At 38.3% G+C, this 21,792-nt stretch overlaps 2 protein-coding genes across 2 annotated transcripts in view; one reads left to right on the top strand and one right to left on the bottom strand.

Moving 5' to 3' along the window:
• The window catches only part of LOC586955, a 15,667-nt gene extending 9,341 nt beyond the window's left edge, over positions 1 to 6,326 (top strand). Inside the window, exon 7 of the mRNA XM_030973791.1 lies at positions 3,371 to 6,326. Coding sequence (XP_030829651.1) covers positions 3,371 to 3,618 — 248 coding nt within the window. The 3' untranslated portion in view covers positions 3,619 to 6,326. The remainder of the gene's footprint in view (positions 1 to 3,370) is intronic.
• Positions 6,327 to 7,559: 1,233 nt separating this feature from the next.
• Positions 7,560 to 9,328, bottom strand: LOC100893150 (mammalian ependymin-related protein 1). Its single transcript, XM_030973790.1, has 2 exons — positions 9,012 to 9,328; positions 7,560 to 8,694 (listed from the first exon to the last, which is right to left on the bottom strand). The coding sequence occupies exons 1-2, from the start codon at positions 9,151 to 9,153 to the stop codon at positions 8,327 to 8,329; spliced, it is 510 nt and encodes a 169-aa protein (XP_030829650.1). The 5' UTR covers positions 9,154 to 9,328; the 3' UTR covers positions 7,560 to 8,326.
• Positions 9,329 to 21,792: the final 12,464 nt, after the last annotated feature.

The raw sequence follows: 21,792 nt of genomic DNA, 5'->3' as shown, positions 1-21,792 counted from the left end.
AACTGGTTCCAATTGAAAACCAGTTGCCAAACTGGTTCACCAATTGAAACCAGGTTGAAACCAATTGCAACTGGTTCCAATTGAAAACCAGTTGGAAACCAATTGCCAACTGGTTCCAGTTGCCTAATGGTTTAAACTGGGAACCAGTTGTTCCAATTTCCCTATTGAAACCAGTTGGCTTCAAAATGGTTTCAACTGGTTTCAATTGGTTTCAATTGGATCCAATTGAAACTTACAGTTGGCATAAACTAATTAGTTATAAGTTAATTAGCTCTTGCACTAATTATCGCTCATGTCAACACAGGAAACATTGTTATATGTGTCTACATTAAGTACAATGTAAAGGGCATTATAATATGCAGACTATAATATACTTAACAAGGAAGGCATTGCCATTATATATGTTTGTATTTGATGTATTGTGTACATGGTTAGTGTTTTACTAATAAACTTTTAATCTGTGTAATTACAAAAATATGTTACTAATAAACATGCTTATCATTGCTAATTAATCTTTATATTTATCTAAAACAAATGCATTACTTGCAAATGAAAATTAATTAATAAGTACATTGTAAATCAAAATAAATACATAAAACATTGATCTGCACACAAGCATATAATATGCAAATTAACTGGTTTCAATTGGATCCAGTTGGGTAACTGGAAATATTTCCAATTGGAACCAATTGGGTAACTGGAAATGAATTCTAACTGGAACCAGTTGGGTAACTGGAAATTACTTCTAACTGGAAAATGAATGCTAACTGGAACCAATTGGGTAACTGGAAATGAATTCTAACTGGAACCAGTTGGGGGAACTGGAAATGACTTCTAACTGGAAATGAATGCTAACTGGAACCAGATGGGTAACTGGAAATGAATTCTAACTGGAACCAGTTGGGTAACTAGAAATAAATTCTAACTGGAACCAGTTGGGTAACTGGAAATGACTTCTAACTGGAACCAGTTGGGTAACTGAAAAGACTTCTAACTGGAAATGAATGCCAACTGGAACCAGTTGTGTAACTGGAAATGAATTCTAACTGGAACCAGTTGGGTAACTGGAAATGAATTCTAACTGGAACCAGTTGGGTAACTGGAAATGACTTCTAACTGGAAATGAATGCTAACTGGAACCAGTTGGGTAACTGGAAATGACTTCTGACTGTTGGAACCAGTTGGGTAACTGGAAATGACTTCTAATGGAAATGAATGCTAACTGGAACCAGTTGGGTAACTGGAAATGACTTCTAACTGGAAATGAATGCTAACTGGAACCAGTTGGGTAACTGGAAATGACTTCTAACTGGAACCAAATGGGTAATTGGAAATGAATTCTAACTGGAACCAGTTGGGTAACTGGAAATGACTTCTAACTGGAAATGAACGGTGGAACAGTTGGGTAACTGGAAATGACTTCTAACTGGAACCAATTGAGTTACTGGAAAATTACCTTACTGGTTCAGTTGCACTTCTTATTGGTGGTTTGAACTGGAAATGAGTACCCATAACAATATTTTCCAGTTCGGCAATCGGTTTCAACTGGAAATTTTCTATTCCAATTGAAACCAATTGAAACCAGTTGAAACCAATTGAAACCAATTGAAACCAGTTGGAGATTTCAACTGGTTTCAATTGGATTTTGGTCCTGGGTTGAAGGGATATTTTGTCGAATTAAAAACTAAAACCCTGTAATAAAGCATGGGTAAAGCGCACAGTATTTGCTCCAGACCCGGTTATTTCAAAACTTTTAAAAATCTCCAAACTAAGACCCCATCATTTTATTCCTGTGGAAGAACATAAGTATTGAGCGTAGTCTTTCCTCCAGACCCGGTTTTCAAAAGTTAAAAAAAAAAAAAAAAAAACACAAAATAAAACAAAACAACTCCATCTTCCTAATTAAGACCCGGTAATAAAGCATGGGATTAGAACGTAGTCTTGACTTCAGACTCGGTTATAAAAAAAAAAAAATCTTCAAACTAAGACCTCACCATCTCATTCCTGTGGAATAACATGGGTATAGAGCGTAGTCTTCCAGACCCAGGGTATTTCAAAGGAAAGAAATGTCAGACATAATCTCTAATCGAGAATCTAGGATACCTACCCCCTGCCAACTACCCTCAGCTAACTACCCCCTATAATGATAACCCCCCCCCCCCAGCTAACTACCCCTGGACATCTACCCCGGACAATACCCCCCCCCCCCCCCCCGGACATCTACCCCAAGTCAAGTACCCCCCGGACATCTATCCCGGGCAACTACCCCCAGACATCTACCCCCGTCAAATACCCCCGGACATTCCCCCCCCCCCCCAATCCAACTATCCCTTCTAACTACCCCCAGCAAACTACCCCCACCCTGAAAACTACCCCTGGACATCTACCCCCATCCAACTACCCCTGGGCAACTACCCCCAATTACCTTAATTTGCTTGGGGGTAGATGTCCGGGAGGGGGGGGGGGTAGTTGGAGGGGGAGTTACTTGTCCAGGGGGAGGGGTAGTTGGATGGGGTAAGATGTCAGGGGATAGATGTCCGGGGAGGGGGTAGTTGACTGGGGGTAGATGTCCGGGGGTAGTTGGCTAGGTGGTAGTTAGCTATACCCATGCTTTATTACAGGGTTTTAGTTTTGAACAAATTCGGCAAAATATCACTTCAAATTTATTACATTTGTGGGTAAAGTCATTATTACATTTGTGGGTGATTCAAAATATCACTTCAAATTTATTACATTTGTGGGTAAAGTCATTATTACATTTGTGGGTGATTCAAAATATCACTTCAAATTTATTACATTTGTGGGTAAAGTCATTATTACATTTGTGGGTGATTCAAAAGTATTACATTTGTGGGTAAAGTGGTTATTACATTTGTGGGTGAAATTATTACATTTGTGGGTAAAGTGTTATTACATTTGTGGGTGTTGTTACATTTGTGGGTAAAGTGTTATTACATTTGTCGGCGTTATTACATTTGTGGGAGTTATTACATTTGTGGGTGTAACAGGGGGGGCCAATTTTTTTTTTTTTTTTGCTCCCGCAAATTAGAAAATCACGCCGGTCGACAATTCACACTTTTTTTTTGGGGGGGGGGGTGGACACATGACACCCCCTGTGACCCCCCCCCCCCCCCCCCCCCCCCCCCTAGATCCACCACTGCAAAGATTTTTACTTTTTTGAGGCACTTCTTGATCATTTTGAAGCGCAAGTTTTTTAGGGCTCTAATATTACACCATATCACAGACACTGATAACATGTAGGGCCGTGCATCTTAGATTTAACATTGTTAAACGATGCCATTAATGTATGTTATGAATAGACAATCAGTCACCAGTTTTTTCGGTACATATTTTCCTGCTGTTGTTTCAGGTGACATGATGTTCTGGTACACCAACATGAGGCATCACACGGAAGTCGTCCACGGCTGCTCCCTGAGCTTCAGTTTCCGCATACACACTCCAGCACCAAAACTCTACCTCACGGAGCAGCGAAAGCTCATATCTGACCTTTCTGATGAGAATCGTTACAGGTTGTACGAGGAGACGCAAACGCGAGATAAGTTCTTCCTAGATAAATGTCACCTTGTCATGAAATACGATCAAGTCTTCCTAAACTGATAAATAGAAGGCAAAATTTATGTATGATTACAAATAATAATGTCTGAAAGCATTAAATTTTGATTATCTTTATAGTTATCTTTATAATTAAGAAATCTTTATAATTAAAGGTATACTGGGCTATGCAATTTAGGAACAGTAATTGATTTTTCTCTTGAGAAGGTGGTCAGTTGGCATGATGAAAAAGGCAGGGTTCCCAGCTATCTTGAGCGAAATTCGAGCAAAATTAGTGAAAAGTCAGGGAATTTCAAAGGCCTTAATAAATGATAGTAGTCAGTGACTGTCAATCACTTCAATTTTTATCTTGTGTCCAAACAGCTTATCCACTGTATGATTGCCTATGGTGTCTTTTAGTTTTGATGATGACGTAACTTAATGATACAATTGCATCCTGATGTGATAACAGGAAGTCATTACCAGTTGTCTTATCTAGTAGCTTCCTCAAGATACAAACTTTCTTTCTATTATTAGGTACATTTGCTTAATAACAATGAAAACGCTCACAAATTATTTTCACCTCTCCCCAGAACTCGACCTTCCTCTTAAGTCTAATGGACAGGTCAAATCACATAACATTTTGATTCAGTCCTAGTTTTCTGATATGGTCAGCGATTAAAACAGTCAGTAAAATTTTCACAAGTTTTCTTTTCAACTGTAGAGAAATAATAAAGCCAATAATTATCGTGAAAATGTTGAAAAAAAATATACACCAAGGCGCGTGCATTGAGTTTGAAAATTGAAATTGTCTCCAACTAGGGGGGGGGGGGGTGGGGGGAGTGGGGCACAACCCCTCCCAGACAACCCCCTTTCCGCGCAAGCGTGGAACGCGCTGCTTCTGTCCGTCTTTTATCATGCCCTCCACCCCTCTCCAAAATTTCTGGATCGGCGCATGCATGTATAAGCTGCAGGAAACAACACACACACACAATAAAAAAAACGCCATACAAAAGTTAAAAAGTGCAGTCTGCCTTACACTTTTGTTAAACGATTGCACATATAATTGCTTTTTTGATGTACTTACAAAACAATATAAATTTGTTCTTCCAGCATGCCAAGCAACTTTTGTAAACTGTACAGTACGATTGTAGGACACTAGTACATGGATAATATGCTTCCTTTCACTTTTGATTGATGAAGCTTTGTAGAGTTTTATGCAAGCTACTAGTTGGTTTGTGTATCATCAAGGTTCACAAAGTATAACATGCATTCTGTAGAGACACCTTGAACAGGCGTAGTAATAGAGTCGGCATTTAATCAAGTGACTGTAGGATGTATTAGAATGGAATTGTATGATTTCATTTGGGCTTTTGTGCTCCTCTGACTAGCCAGTGTCTTTCTAGTGTCTTTCCTTTAAACCTGATGGTGAACAAGACTCGCGATTTCCTAGTATGCAAATTTCTGACCATTTTTCTTGCCATCAATAGTTTTGTGCCATCAATTTTGGTTTTTCTTTTCAATATGTCTACAAGCAAATGTTATGTTTAATTGATATGTGCTACACAACCAGCTCTACGTACAGCTCTCTTATGATATAACTGCCTTAAGCACTGAGGAAATTGAGAATGGAAAGGGATGAGAAAGAAGGAGAGGGAGAGAGAGAAAGAGAGAAAGAGAGAGAGAGAGAGAGAGAGAGAGATGAGAGAGAGACGAGAGAGAGAGAGATGAGAGAAAAAGGAGGGGAGAATTCTTGGATATTTAATTTAGAGGCCATTGTGAAAAAATTACATGCTACTTTTATTGTAATGACTTAATGTGTATTCAGCAGATTCGTGGTAGAATTATTTTTGGGTTGATCATTGGTTCCCTATTTGTAATCATTTTCCTCCAGAAATTGCAACTTTATCTTACATGTACTTGTTATAATAGAAAAAGAAGGTATGTGCATTATGTGTGCCTGATGTAGCTACATGTATTATTATCCAATCAATTGATGAATAATTGTTTTGCAGTCATTTTTAATTATGAACACATAAATAATGTGGTAGTTTAGGCAGTTGTATTCATATATATCAAGTGCCAATTTAATTATCATGTATTTCTAAATTCAATTTTGTGAGTATTATCAATTATTCATAATATAAATGTGAAAAGACAATTTGAAACTTTAAGATCCATACAGATGAAGCTAAATAGTAAGAATCTTGATCTGTATGAACTTTAATTAGGTCGCTAATTAATAATTTGTGACCTTTTTTATTTCCTTTAGCGGCAGGTTGAATATATAAAGAGCATGATGTGCAGAAAATGATACTTCTGTCTGCTGAGAAGTTATAGGGTGTTTGCATAATAAACATGTTCATAAAATGTAGAAATTCACACCATTCTAATTTGGCAAGTTGGCAGGCAATATACACTGTTGCCCAAAGAGTTGGAATCATTTTTTTTTTAAACTGGTTTTTAATGAAGTGATTGTAAGAGTATAAATTTAATAAAAGTTTAGATTTTCTCATAACTTTATTGATCAACCCCTATGACTCTTTAGAGTATTCAATAAAGTTCAGAGAGGATATTTATATATCAAGAATAAATCAAATTCTCACAATCACTTCATGAAAAAAAAATCATCCTAACTTTATTGGTGTATTGAATAGTTAGAAGTGTTTTGTTGACATGGACTTTGATGTAATATGACAACATAATGTTTATGAATAGTACCCTGTGTCTCCTATTCTTGTTTTGGAATAAAGATAAGACTAGATTTCAATGGATATTGTTTCACTTATTTCAATTTTGTATGAAATTTTTTGTGTCAACCTAGTGAGAGTTCCGTAGAAGAATCCAAGTAGTATCACTTCATATTGACTTTGTGTACGCATGATAATTAGAAATTTTGCTTTAAAAAATATAATTTGGGGGATGCTCCTGGATTTGAAAAAAACAAATACATATATACTTTGTTTTGGATTTGAAAAAAGGGGATAAGTTTTCAAAAAGAGCAAATAATTTCATGAAATGTGTTAGAAACGAAAAGTGCAATCATCTGTAACTCCTCACTTCAACCCCTCCCCCCTCCTGTCTCTCTCGCTCTCTCTCTCTCTCTCTCTCTCTCTCTCTCTCTCTCTCGATCTATCTCTCCTTTTCTCTCTTTCTCCCAATCACTCTCCAATCTCTACCTATCATTCGTCTCTTCTCTTTTTGTTGTACTTTTGCATCACTAGGAACCCCCCAAATTCATGTATTTTTGCTTGTACTTAATTTCCATGGCTCACTATAGGCATCAAGCTATGCTGATCTTGGAGCCCTGTGCAGCTCTGTTTATAAGTTTATATTTGTCATGCATGTTTTAATGCATACTGATTTTATTATGTATTCAGAACTTAAATTAAAGATGAAATGAAAAGGGGTCATATTTCCACGATGTTCGCAATCATGTGAATGCCTATTATGTATTATTTGAATGTGAAGTGACAACACCGTTGAACACATAAACTATAACATGTCGTCCAGACATCTGTGTCAGGCCTGAAAGAAAAGGATGTTGTATTGCCCTTTACGTGCCCAAAAATGGGTCGTCGGTCAGAAGTTTTTATTTTTTCTTCTTTTTTTTCTTCAAAACTTTTTGTTGTTGTTGTACTGTTTGGGCTGATATTTCTCAGTTTTGAATGCTTTAATACATTTTTTTCTCTAAAAAACGGTTAGAAAAAAGGAGGAGGGGGGGGGGCAATACAACATCTTTTTTTTTTAGGCCTGATACATCTACCAAGCTTTATTGAATCTGTGTCAAAGGAGGGTGATCTTGGGTAAACAGACGAGATGATAACAAAATGTCATTATTTTGAAGTAAATATGAGGTCTGTTGCTTGGAAAGTTTGGACAATCCTGTAGCAGAAAAAAAAACAGTTTAGTTACAAAGGGTTGGAAGGAAGAAGAGGGGGGGGGGGGGGTCACATTATCCACAGAAGCATTGCAAGGGTCTGTGTCAGGCTAATGAGGACATTATATCAAACTTTGATTACCCCAAAATAAGTTAACAATTATCGAGTATCATTTATTTTCAAATTCTGATTCTAATGCATTTGACAATATGGTGACATTTATAAATTCACAGAGTAAATATAAACATAACAATGAACATGCATATGCATGTACAGAAGAGTAACATGACAAAAGAGTAAATACAATATGAAAATACAGTAAATACTAGTTTTAATCAGTCTAGACTTGTAACCGATCTTAGTCATTTTATTCTATCTCAATGCACATCCAGTTGTTCGCTCGTCCATTCAATGGATAAAAGTCATGTCTTGCATCTAATCGACCAAATTGTTGTCCTTTGTCAAAGGTTGAATCCACTGACGAAACTAGGAACCCATTTACTTCAAATGATGCATATACATGTACGTATAATTATGTAAAATTGGGCTTTTGTTAGAGAGCATCCCATAGGCTGAGAAGCTATCATAGGCGGTGTCAGACAGAGACCTGCGGCCTCGTGGAATTATTACATGTATATCACTCAGGGAAATTCTGACTTTACCGGCTCATATGTATTTCATTTTCGATATTCATTATTTGTAAACATATTAAATATAACAATTTCAATATTTGTATAGTATTTTAGTGTATATAACAAACTGATATTGTGGGGTTGCATATGAAGCTTAATAGCACTTAACGCTCTTGCAATCGATTAGTCCGTGAAGGAATGCTAATCTGCCTATGTTTTAAGAGATATGTTAAGGATGTGTTAACCCCCGGCCAGGACACATCACATTTTCAGAATACCATCAAACCGTTCCCCGGACCGTTCTCCAAACAATTCACCAGATTCAAGAGACTCTTCACCAGACCCTTCTTCACCAGACCCTGTGTCAAATACTGTATCACCATCAGACCATTTCCCGGTTCCTTCAGACATGACGTGAACACTAGATTGTTCAGTGTCGATCATCGGACGTTGAGCGTTCTTGCAAAGTGCAGGAGGTGTAAAGACTGACATGTTCTGAATGCCGGAGTGGAGGTCAAAGAACCTGGTACTGACCGACTGGATGGTTCTGTTTTGTTCGTCCTTCTTCATGAAGACTTCGGTCATAGGCCAGCAGCCAGGGTAAGTGTTTGTATTAATCCGACTTTCATCTGCATAACGTTAAAAAACGACGAAAGAGAAGAGAAAGGAGGAAGCGGAGTGAGACAATGATTTTGACATGAACGACGAGGAGGCGCGATTGCTGAGTGGTAAAGCAATGGTCTCATAACCGGGAGATCCCGGTTGCGCTCGTGCTGTTTGGTAAGGTTTTAATTCTCACCACCAAGTCCCTCGGAGAGGACTTAACGCTTTTGATATTCTGGTTGCTTACTTATAAGCGTACAAATGCCTTCTTAGCAGTCGGATAAACTAGTCATTAAACATATACCTCACAAATATCCTAAAGAAAATGTACCGGTACACTTACTTTGCTTTCCTGGGGTTCTATCGGACCACTCTTGGACCATGAAGCCGCTTCCTGGAGCACCTATCTCGTAGAAGTCCTCCAGAGTAGAGTTTGGTGGAATTGTGTAATTGCGCCATATGTTCCTAGCTGTTCCACAGTGCATGTGTTATAGTTGTGGTTGATGACGTACTGTATCTCTTCATCGTAAAGCATGATGTACTCGTAGGTCCTGATGATGTTACGAAAGAATAAAGGAAGATTGAAAGAAAACAAGAAAGATAGGAAGGAAGAGAGAGCGCAGTATAAATACTAAGAACTGTTTTCATTTTCAAGACTGAATCAGATATTCTGCACTCCTTTAATGGTACTATGTCCCATTTGCATGCCAAAACATGTTTAACAATTAAATTACACAGAAAGGAAAAACGTGACATATTCATTATCCCTGCAAAGTTCTACAGAGTTTGATGTTGGCTGCAAATGGGACATATAATATAATATAATATAATATAGTATAATATAACAAAAATAATATAATATTGGATTCTTATATATAGCGCACATATCCACTTTGCAAGGTGCTCAAAGCGCTCCAATATTACTCCGGCTCTGCTAGGCTACCGATTTCGGTGATCATAGCATTCAAGGAATTCCTTCCTACCAGTCCCCATTTACTTCACCTGGGTGGAGTGTGGCTCATGTATGTAGATCAATATCTTGGACATTAGTGCTGCGGTGGGATTCGAACCGCAGACCTTGTGAACGACAGTACGGCGACGTATCCACTCGCCCACGACACCTCTACATCGGGCCCTACATAATAGTACCTTTACGCTGGCATAGCTGAGCAATTAAACACTATTGACTGACTTGCAATTCAATACCCACCGATATAAAAATGTGCCCATCTCTTGCCTCATTGAAACGAAAAGATAAACGCCATCTAATGAAGGAATTTCTATCTTAATTGTGTTAAATTAGCCGGCTGTACACACTTGTTTATGGTTTACCCACTCTTTATTTTCTCTTTACTTTGTATAATAATCTGCGGCCAGTGGAGCCCGGCATTTGAAAGGCCAATGGCCTCTGCTGGCTCCTCCATATTCTTTGTATTGTTTATATATTTTCTTAAATGTACACATTATTATACCTTTATGCTAATATTTCTATCAAAGATTTTGTTAAAGGGCACATGACTCTGTCATTAGAAGGATGAGACGGAGTTGGTACCTCCGGTATCAGATTGTAATAGGGTAGACCTACATTCACACGTTGCTATAGAGGGACTCTTTTGGAAATTAGTCATAGTAAGGAGGGCTGACAACTTTTGCCCGAGTATTAATTTTCCAGTATCTAAATGTTGCGATAAAGCGAAGCGAGGGAGGCAATAACATCTTTCTTAATGTATTTGTCATCAAGGTAAATTCAAGTCAGACCGTATAGTGTGCGATGAGCTTAAGGTGATGGTTTCCCGAATACCGGAACTTTAAAATATACATTTAAATAACATGAATTGTGATATGAGGAATAATTATTTTATTCTTGAATAAAGATAATTCGTCCTTGTTTTCACGAAGTGACGGTAGTGAGGAAAATCGTAACGCAAAGTGGATGCATTTTTTTTTCACTACCGTCACTTCGTGAAAACAGCGACGAATTCATGCAATAAAGACATACCCGTTCCCTCTAACTCTAACTTGGGGGTACCGCAGGGCTCAGTAATGGGACCTTTGGAATTTGTTCTATATACTGGTCCTGTGAGTGACGTCATCACAGCCCACAAAGGTATAAGCCACATGTTATATGCTGATGATACCCAGTTGTACATCGTTATGCAACGCAACGACCTGGCTGATGGCATCTCGTCTTTGGAAGACTGCGTGACAGATGTGAAGTCTTGGGCTAGTAACAATAACATGATGCTCAATGCAAACAAGACTGAGCTCATCCACATTACATCACAATTTAGGAAACGGAACGAGTCGGTTAGCCTTCACATAGACGGAGCTGTTATTACTGCGACCAATTCTGCTAGAGATCTGGGTGTTATCGTTGATAACTCGTTAGACTTAAGAGAGCACATCCGAAAGGTGTGTCGGGCAGCTAGCTTCGGAGTTTATAGGATTGGGAAAATCCGGAAATACCTTGATCGCAGCTCTACTGAACGACTAGTTAATGCATTGGTAACGTCCCATTTAGACTACTGTAATTCATTATTAATCAACTTACCTGCTTCTCATCTGGCCCCACTCCAGCACATCCAGAACACCGCTGCACGTCTAATCACCCGCACCAGAAAGCACGATCACATCACTCCAGTCATCCGCACCCTACATTGGCTCTTAATTCCCCAACGTATCCAATTCAAGATTCTTCTCCTCACGTTCCACATCATCCATCAACACGCACCATCATACCTGATTGAACTGATCTCACCCAAACAGACTACCGGCATGAACCTTAGATCATCATCCAGACCCCAGCTCGCACTCGGTCCTCGCACCCACAACCGCTATGGTGACAGGGCCTTCTCAGTCTGTGCCCCCACTCTTTGGAACATTCTCCCCGCCCATATCCAGGACTCACCCACCATTGACATTTTCAAAAAGAATCTAAAAACTCATCTATTCCAAAAGCAACCCAAATAACTCTATAATGTCTTTTCAAATTATTACTATTACTGATATAATGTGATAATTTCCAAGGAATTTACATGTTTTGTTAATTTCTTTAGTAATGTTAGTAATGTTTGATCTTCTTGGTAATTTGAGTAATGTCAATTTGTTAAGTTATGATAGAAATATTTGATTTTCTTGTTAATATAAGTAATGATAATTAGTTAAGTTATGTAGGTAATATTTTGTTTTCTTGGTAATTGAGTAATGTTAATTCCATTAGTAATATCGATTTTGTTTGAAGTAATTTTGATTTGTGTACATGTACAGCGCTTTGAAACTTTTGTCACAAGCGCTATATAAATTTGTCATATTATTATTATTATTATTATTCCTGGGAGTTGTTTAACAATCCTTTTTCTTCGATGAGTCCCATCGACGGTCATGTTGAAGCGGCTGTTGACGCGCATGATGTGATCCCACTCGCTGGCTCTGCCCTCCCATTGCTCCGCCGTTTGGCACGGGGTGGCGCCCACGGCTGAAGGGGATGGTTGTCCTGTTACGGGTCTGGGTTGAGTGTTGAGTGTAGGAGCTGGCATAGATGATGATGGCACGTAATCGAAATCATTAATTCTGTTTATAGCCTGATCCATCTTTCCACCAGCATAATAGATGGATTTCTTAGGATCGATTGGTTTGGGATATATGAAGGAATTTATATCATTTCGTCCAAGTTCCTTGTTGATGCCATACTGAAGGTATTTCTTTAGTAGAGACTTGCTTGCTGCCTTTTTACTACTACCTTGGCCGATCTGCCCCAGTGCAACGGCCGTAAAGGCCAAAAGCAAGACCACGAGCTCTTTGGAGAGTGGCATGATTGTAGACTCGACCTTCCTCGATGGCAGGTGATTTAGAAATGAGAATAGAGGGAGCGAATTAGTCTCTATTTAAAGCAAATGTATTGATAAGAAACTCATTGTGATCCCCAAACTTTCTATAAATAAGTTAAAAGCGCTGACCAGCTTCCTTATCAAAGTTTTTCAATGCTTTTTCGATATCTGTAGAACGTTTAACCTTCCTTTGACCTCTAGAAAGTTCTCCTTCAGAGTTAAAAGTAGGCTATGGAAAAAGCACTACGTAAGAATGTCATAAGGAGATGAACACATGAACTTGGCCGTTTATTCCATCCATAACCAACACCACCACCACAATGACCCCACCACGACAACCACCACCAACACCACCACCACCCAACTACCACCACCTCTACCACAACTACCACCATTTCTACGACGTGGTACTGTGGGCAGGGGCGGCGATCCCAGTAACACCTCTCCCAGGATATTTTCAGGGGATCAACCCCCCCCCCATCCTGCCCGAAATTATGATAAAAGTACAAGCTATGAACTGAATACGAGATAGGTGGGGAGGGGGGGGGGGGACGTATACGGTTTTTTTTTTTTTTTTTTTTTTACAACGTTTCAAAATATATCGAATAAAGTTATGAAGTTTCAAATGCGTTTCAAATGCAAACATATGCAATGTAATAAGGGTTTTGCTAGCATGTGTGAGTTCTTAATTTCAATACTGCCGAGGAAAATTCTTCTCATTCGGATGGGTTATACCCTAAGAAGACACGCCCCTGCTTTGCCGCAACAAATCTCAGTACATATCAAACCCCCTCCCCCGGTAACCACAAGAATAATAAATAGGCCTGGTTTATCTGCTGAATTTATTCTCGAAACGCAACGGTACATTCGTGGTTCACTGGTTTTTTGCTTGCTGATGTATCGATTATTTTCTGCCGCAGCTGAACGCGAAGTCATCGCATTTCAAGTTCAAATGTATTTTAAATTTATTGCAATGCCCGTAGCAGTCCACTATGTCGACGTGCAAATCTAAAAGTCTGAGACGTCATTCCTTTTTTATTCGTACAACTATAATGCCTCAGTCTCACCTTTGCGTATTTGCCTTGCGTATTGCTGTGTATTTATGGCAATTCGTTTTAACATTTATTCCTATTTCTTGATATCAAGAATTAGGAATAAATGTTAAAACGGCTTGCTATAAATACGCAGCGATACGCAAGCCGAATACGTATAGGTGTGACTGAGGCATAATGGTTGACTTCAGATTTCATGAACCTTGTAAGGTTCTTTCTGTTGAAGTTGTTTCTGGATTTGTAATCCTAGTTTGTGTCCGAATAATTTCAGCTTTGATGCCCAAAAGGTTACATTGAGCATTTTGCATAATTGGCATAAAAATCCAAATGGCCACATGTATCCAGGCACATTAAACATAAACTTCAGCACAATGTGCACACTGCACCTTTTGTGCCTCTTATCGTGTGCATCATGGGTGTCGATCCCGGGGGGGGGGGGGGGATGGGGGGGATATATCCCCCCCCCCCCAATATTTCAGGTGGGGGGATGGCCTGTACAATCATTCCCCCCCCCCCCAATAATTCACCATAAAAAAAAAAAAAAAATGAAGAGAAAAATTAATGATGAGAGTCCGATGAGAGTAGTTAATGGTTATTACTCGCAAGATGACCATCAATATACACATTTTGCTATCTCATTTTCATAATACATATACATGTATATATATATACGAAGTAAATAAGATAACCGTATATGAGACAACAATAAATTGAATTCTCGCCGCCATACGGCTTCATCAGGAATTGATGAATTTATTCAATTTGTTCAATCAACAGCATCATAGAAATGCAGTGCGCCAAATGCAAAGACGCAGCATCAAAAGCAACGAGCTAAATGTTAAGCGCGAAGCACAAAAGTAGCAATCTACAATGCACATCAGACAATCCTGGACAGTGTAAACATAGATGAACTCTGTGATGATTTCGTGATGAGATCGGAGACAAGGAGAAAGATTTTCGGACATTAGTATGACTTATAAAATAGTTCACTAGTTGTTATGTTGTTTCCGTTCACCCTTTTTAAAATTCACGTCATTGTATCTTTATTTTTATTTTTTTCACTCATTTTATTTCCTGATATTTCCTAAAACATTTTTCATTTTTGGAGAAAGATTATTATGTCACAACTTATTTGTGACACAACTTATTTTCAGTGGGGAAACTGAATTCAGACAAGGATTAATATAGAGAACAGTACAACGAATCGTCTTCTTTCTCTAATAATTTAGCGAACAGGGCAAAGCTGTTAAGGGGGCAACTGAATTCAGACGTGGATTAAGGGTAATAATCAAATGAAACGTCAAAGTAAACGATACAACTAATCGTCTTCTTTTACTAATAATACTAATAATTTAATGAAACGTGAAAGCTTCCGCGCTACGCGCGGAATGGGCGAAAATGAATACAGACAAGGATTAAGAGTAATAATTTATTGAAACATTAAAGCTTCCGCGCTTCGCGCGGTAGGGGGGAAACCGAATTCATGAAGGACACGATACAACAAATCGTCTTCTTTATCTAATAATGTAATAAAATGTGAAAGCTTCCGCGCTTCGCGCAGGAATGGGCAAAAATGAATTCAGACAAGGATTAAGAGTAATAATTTATTGAAACATTAAAGCTTCCGCGCTTCGCGCGGTAGGGGGGAAACCGAATTCATGAAGGACACGATACAACAAATCGTCTTCTTTCTCTAATAATGTAATAAAATGTGAAAGCTTCCGCGCTTCGCGCAGGAATGGACAAAAATGAATTCAGACAAGGATTAGGAGTCGAGAATGGTACATAGAATCGTCTTCTTTCTTTAATAATCTAATGAAACGTCAGAGCTTCCGCTACGCGCGGAGGAAGGGGAATTTGATTCAAACAAGGATTAAGAGTCGAGAACGGTTCAACGAATCGTCTTCTTTCTCTAATAATTTAGTGAAACGTCAAAGCTTCCGCGCTTTGCGCGGGGGAGGGGGATTCCCCCTCCCTGCACCCAACCCCCTAGGAACCGCGCTTCGCGTGCTCACTACCGCCCCCCCTGAAATTAAATCCTGGCTACGCGCTTGGGAGGGGTGCAACTTGCCACACGCTTCTACCACTTTGGTTGCTTTGATCCATTGCCGAAAATATTTTGGCACCTATCATCCCCCCAACCACGGATACAAATCGACACCCTTGGTGTGCATTGAAACCTGTGATCCCTGATCTAACCCCCGTTTGTTGCATCACAGGATGCATTGCATAACAACGGGTCTAGATCTTCAAATTTCTCAAGGTTTGCGTGGGCGGCCCCGTGCACCAAAGCTGAAACTAGCTGTAATCATCTACAATAAATTACAAATCAACAATCGATGTTGATTATACAGGAGCATCAAATTGACTATTAATTAGCTTTCAAGAACTATTAATGATAACAAGATTCATGTTGATACGATAATGACTTAACTTATTGAGACAATGGCAATCCGGTGTGGTAGACCACAGGAAGACATTACCAGTTAGTGGCTACCTCAAGATAACAACCTTCACCTTATAAACTTTATAACGGTGCAGGGTATCTACATACTTGTAATTCGTATCTCGCACCCAACAAATAAAATATTTAAAAAAACAATTGAATGATGAAAAATCTCTCCAAATCGAACCAGGGGGGTGTTTCATAAAGAGTTCGTAAAGTTACGCATGACTTTACGAACGACGTATATGAAGTGCCAGATAGGATGCCCAAAGTTTTTTCTGATATATCCAATATACTCAATTAAATTATTGCACAAAATATACTTTGTACTAAAAATGGTTGTTATAATAAGAATGTTAATCTACATCTACACAGTTTAACTTAATAAATAATAATCAATAATGATTGAACATCCCATTTGGCTTTTCGTATACAAGTCGTTCGTAAAGTCATGCGTAACTTTACGAACAGCTTTATGAAACACCCCCCAGACGTATATTTTGTCTATACCTTCCATGAGGTCGTTACTCTTTTAGTCAATGAAAGGAACATTTATAAACTGATAAATTGAAATTCTTTTGTGCTTAAATTCCAGATGCTCACACCATTCTGACGTGGCAAGATGGCAGGCAATATACACTGTTGCCCATCATGAAAGTTGGATTCATTTGTTTAAAATCTGTTTTCACTAAGTGATTGTGAGAGTATGATTTATTCTTGATATATAATTTTTTTAGAGTAGTCAATAAAGTTCTAAGAGAATATGAAGTGTATCTATCAAGAATAAATTAAATTCTCACAATCACTTAATAAAGAAATCTTCCTAGCTTTAAAGGAAACAATGCGTGTTGATTAGTTATCGATTGTTTAGCTGACATGGACTTTGATGTAATAGATAATGTGTATGAATAGTACCCTGTGTCTCGTATTCTTGTTTTGGAATAAAGATAAGACTAGATTTCAATGGTTTATTGTTTCATTTATTTCCATTTTGTGTGAAATGTTTGGTTTCCACCCAGTGAGAGTTCAAGATATCCAAGTGGTATCACTGACTGTGTGTACTCGTGATAGTTAGTGTACTCGCGATAATTTTCGGGCATGCTCGTGGAATTTAAATGATGAAAAGGGGTAAGTTTTCAGAAAAAGGACATGTCCCCCCTAAATTTTTACGTTTTTTATTAAAAAAATGCACACAAAGAAATGTAGAGCAAATACTGACTAAATGCTGCAACACACTTTTAGGCTCCGGAGGGCCCAAGAGTGCAGCGTTTAGACTAATACAAATGCAAACATCTTCTCGCTCGGTTGCTACGTACCCCTCGCATCAAATCCTTCAAAATGTACAAGTAAATATTGTAGAAATGTGTTTTTCTTTGGTATCACCGTGATACTAACGAAATACAGATTTGTCGTCCGTCCCCCCCCCCCCCCCCCCGTTCACGTTCATGTGAGGATACGTTGGCTGATTGGACGCTGCCACAAAGGCTAAGGAAATATAACATAGTCTTTAGAGGGTGTTGATATTTCATTTTGGAACAGTGTATTATGTAATTTCAGTAAACAAATAAACATGCATTAATCATACAACTAATTTGATTCAAGATTGTTTGTAAACAGTTTAAAATTGACATATTATTTATGATTGTTTAATTCTGATTAAATTTCAGGTTGAATCGCCTTTTGCTCTTTATCGATGTGCTGTCAGTCTGATTGGTTAGTTATACGCTACACATATACTTATCAAGTTATACAAAATGAATGTGAACATACAATGTTCATACTTTCTGTAACAATATCTGTAATACCTTTGGTTATCTATTTGTTGGAAATGAAATGAATGCGAATGGAATTGAATTGAATTGAAACCTTTCGTTGTATACAATTGGAAAGAGCTTCTTACAACCACTCCCGTGGACTTTACAACATTTCTTGCTGCCTGCTGCCTCGAGATCACTGGATCGAAGAAGGTAACAATGCATAGCAAGAATCCCTAATCATAAAAGGATAAGTCCTTTTTATGCAGATGATTCATCTGCCATTCTTGACCAGAAGTGAGTTTCGAACTTGATTTGGGCACCATGCCATTGAAGCCATTGAATGCTGTGTACAGCATTAGGGACTTTTAGATTTGCACGTCGACAGCTTTGACTGCAACGTGTGACGTCATTTTTAAGGCACTGCGCATGCGTTACGTCGTCTCAGTCGGCGATCGAGAATGCGTCAACCTTAATTTTCCTAAATCTAGTACATACATACATATTGGTATTTATATAGCGCCTTTACATGCTCAAGGTACTAGTATGCCGCGTGCGCATAAAATATACAGTTCCTCAGGTAGACAAAGGAACATCCCTTCCCTGCTATTATGTAAAAATGTGTAGAACAGGTGTCACATGCATATTCACCTGTTCTACACATTTTTACATAAGAGCAGTGATGGGATGTTCTTTTGTTGACGGTAGAATGAGGAACTGTATATTTTGTCCTCTTTCTTTGTCCGTAATATTCATAGTGTTACTTCCTGCATGCATGTATATCGTCGAGTGCAATTTAAAAGATTTCTAATTGTAGTCAACATGGGCAGTTAAGTATGGCAGCTTAAAAGTGCCACTCAGATGTCGAGATAATTCAACTCATCATGTCGACATACTGTACAAAAGATGATCAGATGTCAAGATCTAGGATCTCATGTCGACATCCTTCAAAACAGATAATCGGATGACAAGATCTAGGATCTCATCATGTCAACATCCTTTAGAAAAGATGATCATATGACAAGGTCTAGGATCTCATCATGTCAACATCCTTAAAAACGGATAATCAGATGACAAGATCTAGGATCTCATCATGTCAACATCCTTCAAAACAGATGATCTGATGACAAGATCTATGATCTCATCATGTCGACATCTTTTAGAAAAGATGATCAGATGACAAGGTCTAGGATCTCATCATGTCGACATCCTTTTAGAACAGATGATCAGATGACAAGATCTAGGATCTCATCATGTCGACATCCTTTAGAAGAGATGATCAGATGACAAGATCCCGGATCTCATCATGTCGACATCCTTCAGAATAGATGGTCAGATGACAAGATCCCGGATCTCATCATGTCGATATCCTTTAGAACAGATGATCAGATGACAAGATCCAAGATCACATCATGTCGACATCCGTCAGGACAGATGACCAGATGACAAGATCCAAGATCACATCATGTCGAGATCTGATGTTTGAAAACGATCATGCGCGCACGTCGTGCACGTGCGCATGCATGCAATAATGCACTAGCTCTAGCGCATGGCACTGAACTGTGCATGCCAGGGCCAGACTGAGCTATAACTAGCCTTGGATTAGGTAACTAGCATTTTGTCATCTGATCATCTCTTCTAAAAGATGTCGACATGATGAGATCCTAGATCTTGTCATCTGATTATCTGTTTTGAAGGATGTTGACATGATGAGATCCTAGATCTTGTCATCTGATTACCTGTTCTAAAGGATGTCGGCATGATGAGATCCTAGATCTTGTCATCTGATCATCTTTTCTAAAGGATGTCGACATGATGAGATCCTAGATCTTGTCATCTGATCATCTGTTCTAAAAGGATGTTGACATGGTGAGATCCGGGATCTCGTCATCTTATTATCTCTTCTAAAGGATATTGACATGGTGAGAGCCGGGATCTTGTCATCTGATCATCTCTTCTAAAGGATGTCGACATGGTGAGAGCCGGGATCTCGTCATCTGATCATCTCTTCTAAAGGATGTCGACATGATGAGATCCTAGATCTAGTCATCTGATCATCTGTTCTAAAAAAATGTCGACATGATGAGATCCTAGATCTTGTCATCTCATCATCTGTTCTAAAAGATGTCGACATGATAAGATCTTGGATCTTGTCATATGATCATCTGAATGGCACTTTTAAGCTTCCATAGTTAAGTACGTTGACACGCATGATCAGTCGGCGTTCGTCGTGTTCTCGTCCACTCAATCTAAAAGTCCCTATTAATGGCGTGTTTTGCTCCTTGCTGCCTGATATGAGGGCGTTTTTGTACGCGTTAAAAAGAGCCTACAATAGAGGCAGTGCGATTTAAATATCAAGTGATGGATTAGAGTTAATTTCTGAAATAAAATGAAAGGGCTATTTGACTTCCAAGTACGATAAAATCTCTAATCCATCCCTCGAAATTTAAAATTGCACGGCCCCTATTGTGTGCTCCTTTCAAAGAGCACAAGAAGCCCTCAGATTGAACATTTATTCTCATAAAATTGTCTTTAAGAGAGAAAGAGATGTTATTTCTAAAATGAAATGAAAGGGCCGTTCGACTTTCAAGCGCCCTTTCATTTCAATTTAGAACTCTCTTTCTCTCCTAATTTTTCTTTTAAACTAGACAAATTTCTCTCTCGAAAGTCAAATAGCCCTTTCATTTCATTTGAGAAATAACCTCTCTTTTTAGGGAGAAAATGGTGCTAAGGTAGTGACTTCAATGCTAGATGTACAATTAAAGATTATATGAAAGTTTGAGTGAAAACAGACAATTATTAATGATACAAATTGGGAAAAACTAATCTGATCGATTCCTTAATTCTCCTAACTATATTATTACAATTTAATTACATTTTAGGTGAATGTAAATCGTCATAAAGCAATGAGTTGGCTTTATATACCATTCCAGACATTTACGTGTCGAGAGATTTTTAAAAGCCTGTCTTATGTCTAATTTTCATGGAAAACTCAAAAATGGTTGGGAGAATTTACTGTTAGAAGGTGTCGCACAGACGGCACAGTGAAATGAAATTCGTTCAAATTCCGTGAAATTGGGTGATTTTTTTTCTTCAGGAAACTCTATTTAAACGAGTGAAAGCACCGGCGGCTCTGTTTTTAAAAAAATGTAACAATTCTCCTTGGATTCGCTGCAATATAGACCAAAAACAAGCCTCATTATCTCCAGTTTACAAGTGTCATTGCTGTAAAATTTAGAAGTAGCTTGTCTAACTCTTAAACAAAATTGAGTAATGCCTGAGCCGTGCCCGGCTTTCCAGCAATCTAATTGTACATTGCTCTAATCCCATGTTTCGAACCTTACAGCTATCACATCTGGTCCGTCAAAAAAACAAACATTTGAGAACAACCTATATGTGAATTAATTTGTTATTCAGCATAAAAACAGCTGACACATTTGGCCAATATTCGGATACCATACTCTTGACTACGACAGGGCCAAAGATTAATTGTCCGATATACATTTTATATGCATATTTTAGGGATTACATGTCCTGGGTTATAAATGGGGGCATTTGCTTACTGATCCTGTTTATTTCGTAGTCTATTTCTATTCTATACCAGTGATTTACACATGTTGCTGAAATTACATGATTTCCTGGTTTTTTGTTGTTGTTGTAAATTATACTTTTTTTATGATGCCCTCATTTCATTCTTATAAGTGCCCCTTTTCATTTACGATTAGTGCCCTAATTCAAATTTGAGAGATATCCCCTTTTTCTGTAATAAGTGCCCCTTTTTTTCGACACGTGCCCCTTATCCTTTCTAATTAGTGCCATTTTCCTTCTGATAATTACCCTTTATTACTTTGTGATAAGTGCCTTTTTCATCTCTGGTAAACCCCCTTTTTGCTTTGACATGTGCTCTTTTTCTTTTCTAATAAGTGTCCTTTTCCCTTTGGACACGTGCCCTTTATTCCTTTCCCCATACAATGTGCTCCTAATTTAAAGCGATTAAGAGCTTCTTTTCTACACTTTCATCCAAAGCTTGCTTGATATAATTATT

Source organism: Strongylocentrotus purpuratus, unplaced genomic scaffold (assembly GCF_000002235.5).
Source record: "Strongylocentrotus purpuratus isolate Spur 01 unplaced genomic scaffold, Spur_5.0 spur5_scaffold_7, whole genome shotgun sequence".
In the NCBI taxonomy this organism is placed as follows: domain Eukaryota; kingdom Metazoa; phylum Echinodermata; class Echinoidea; order Camarodonta; family Strongylocentrotidae; genus Strongylocentrotus; species Strongylocentrotus purpuratus.
This window is presented reverse-complemented; position numbering and strand designations above follow the sequence as displayed.

Coding starts and splice junctions, on each gene's coding strand:
- LOC100893150 (XM_030973790.1), bottom strand. CDS start 9,153: ATGCACTGTGGAACAGCTAGGAACATATGGCGCAATTACACAATTCCA. Junction 8,695..9,011: donor TAGAACCCCAGGAAAGCAAA/GTAAGTGTACCG, acceptor AACGTTATGCAG/ATGAAAGTCGGATTAATACA.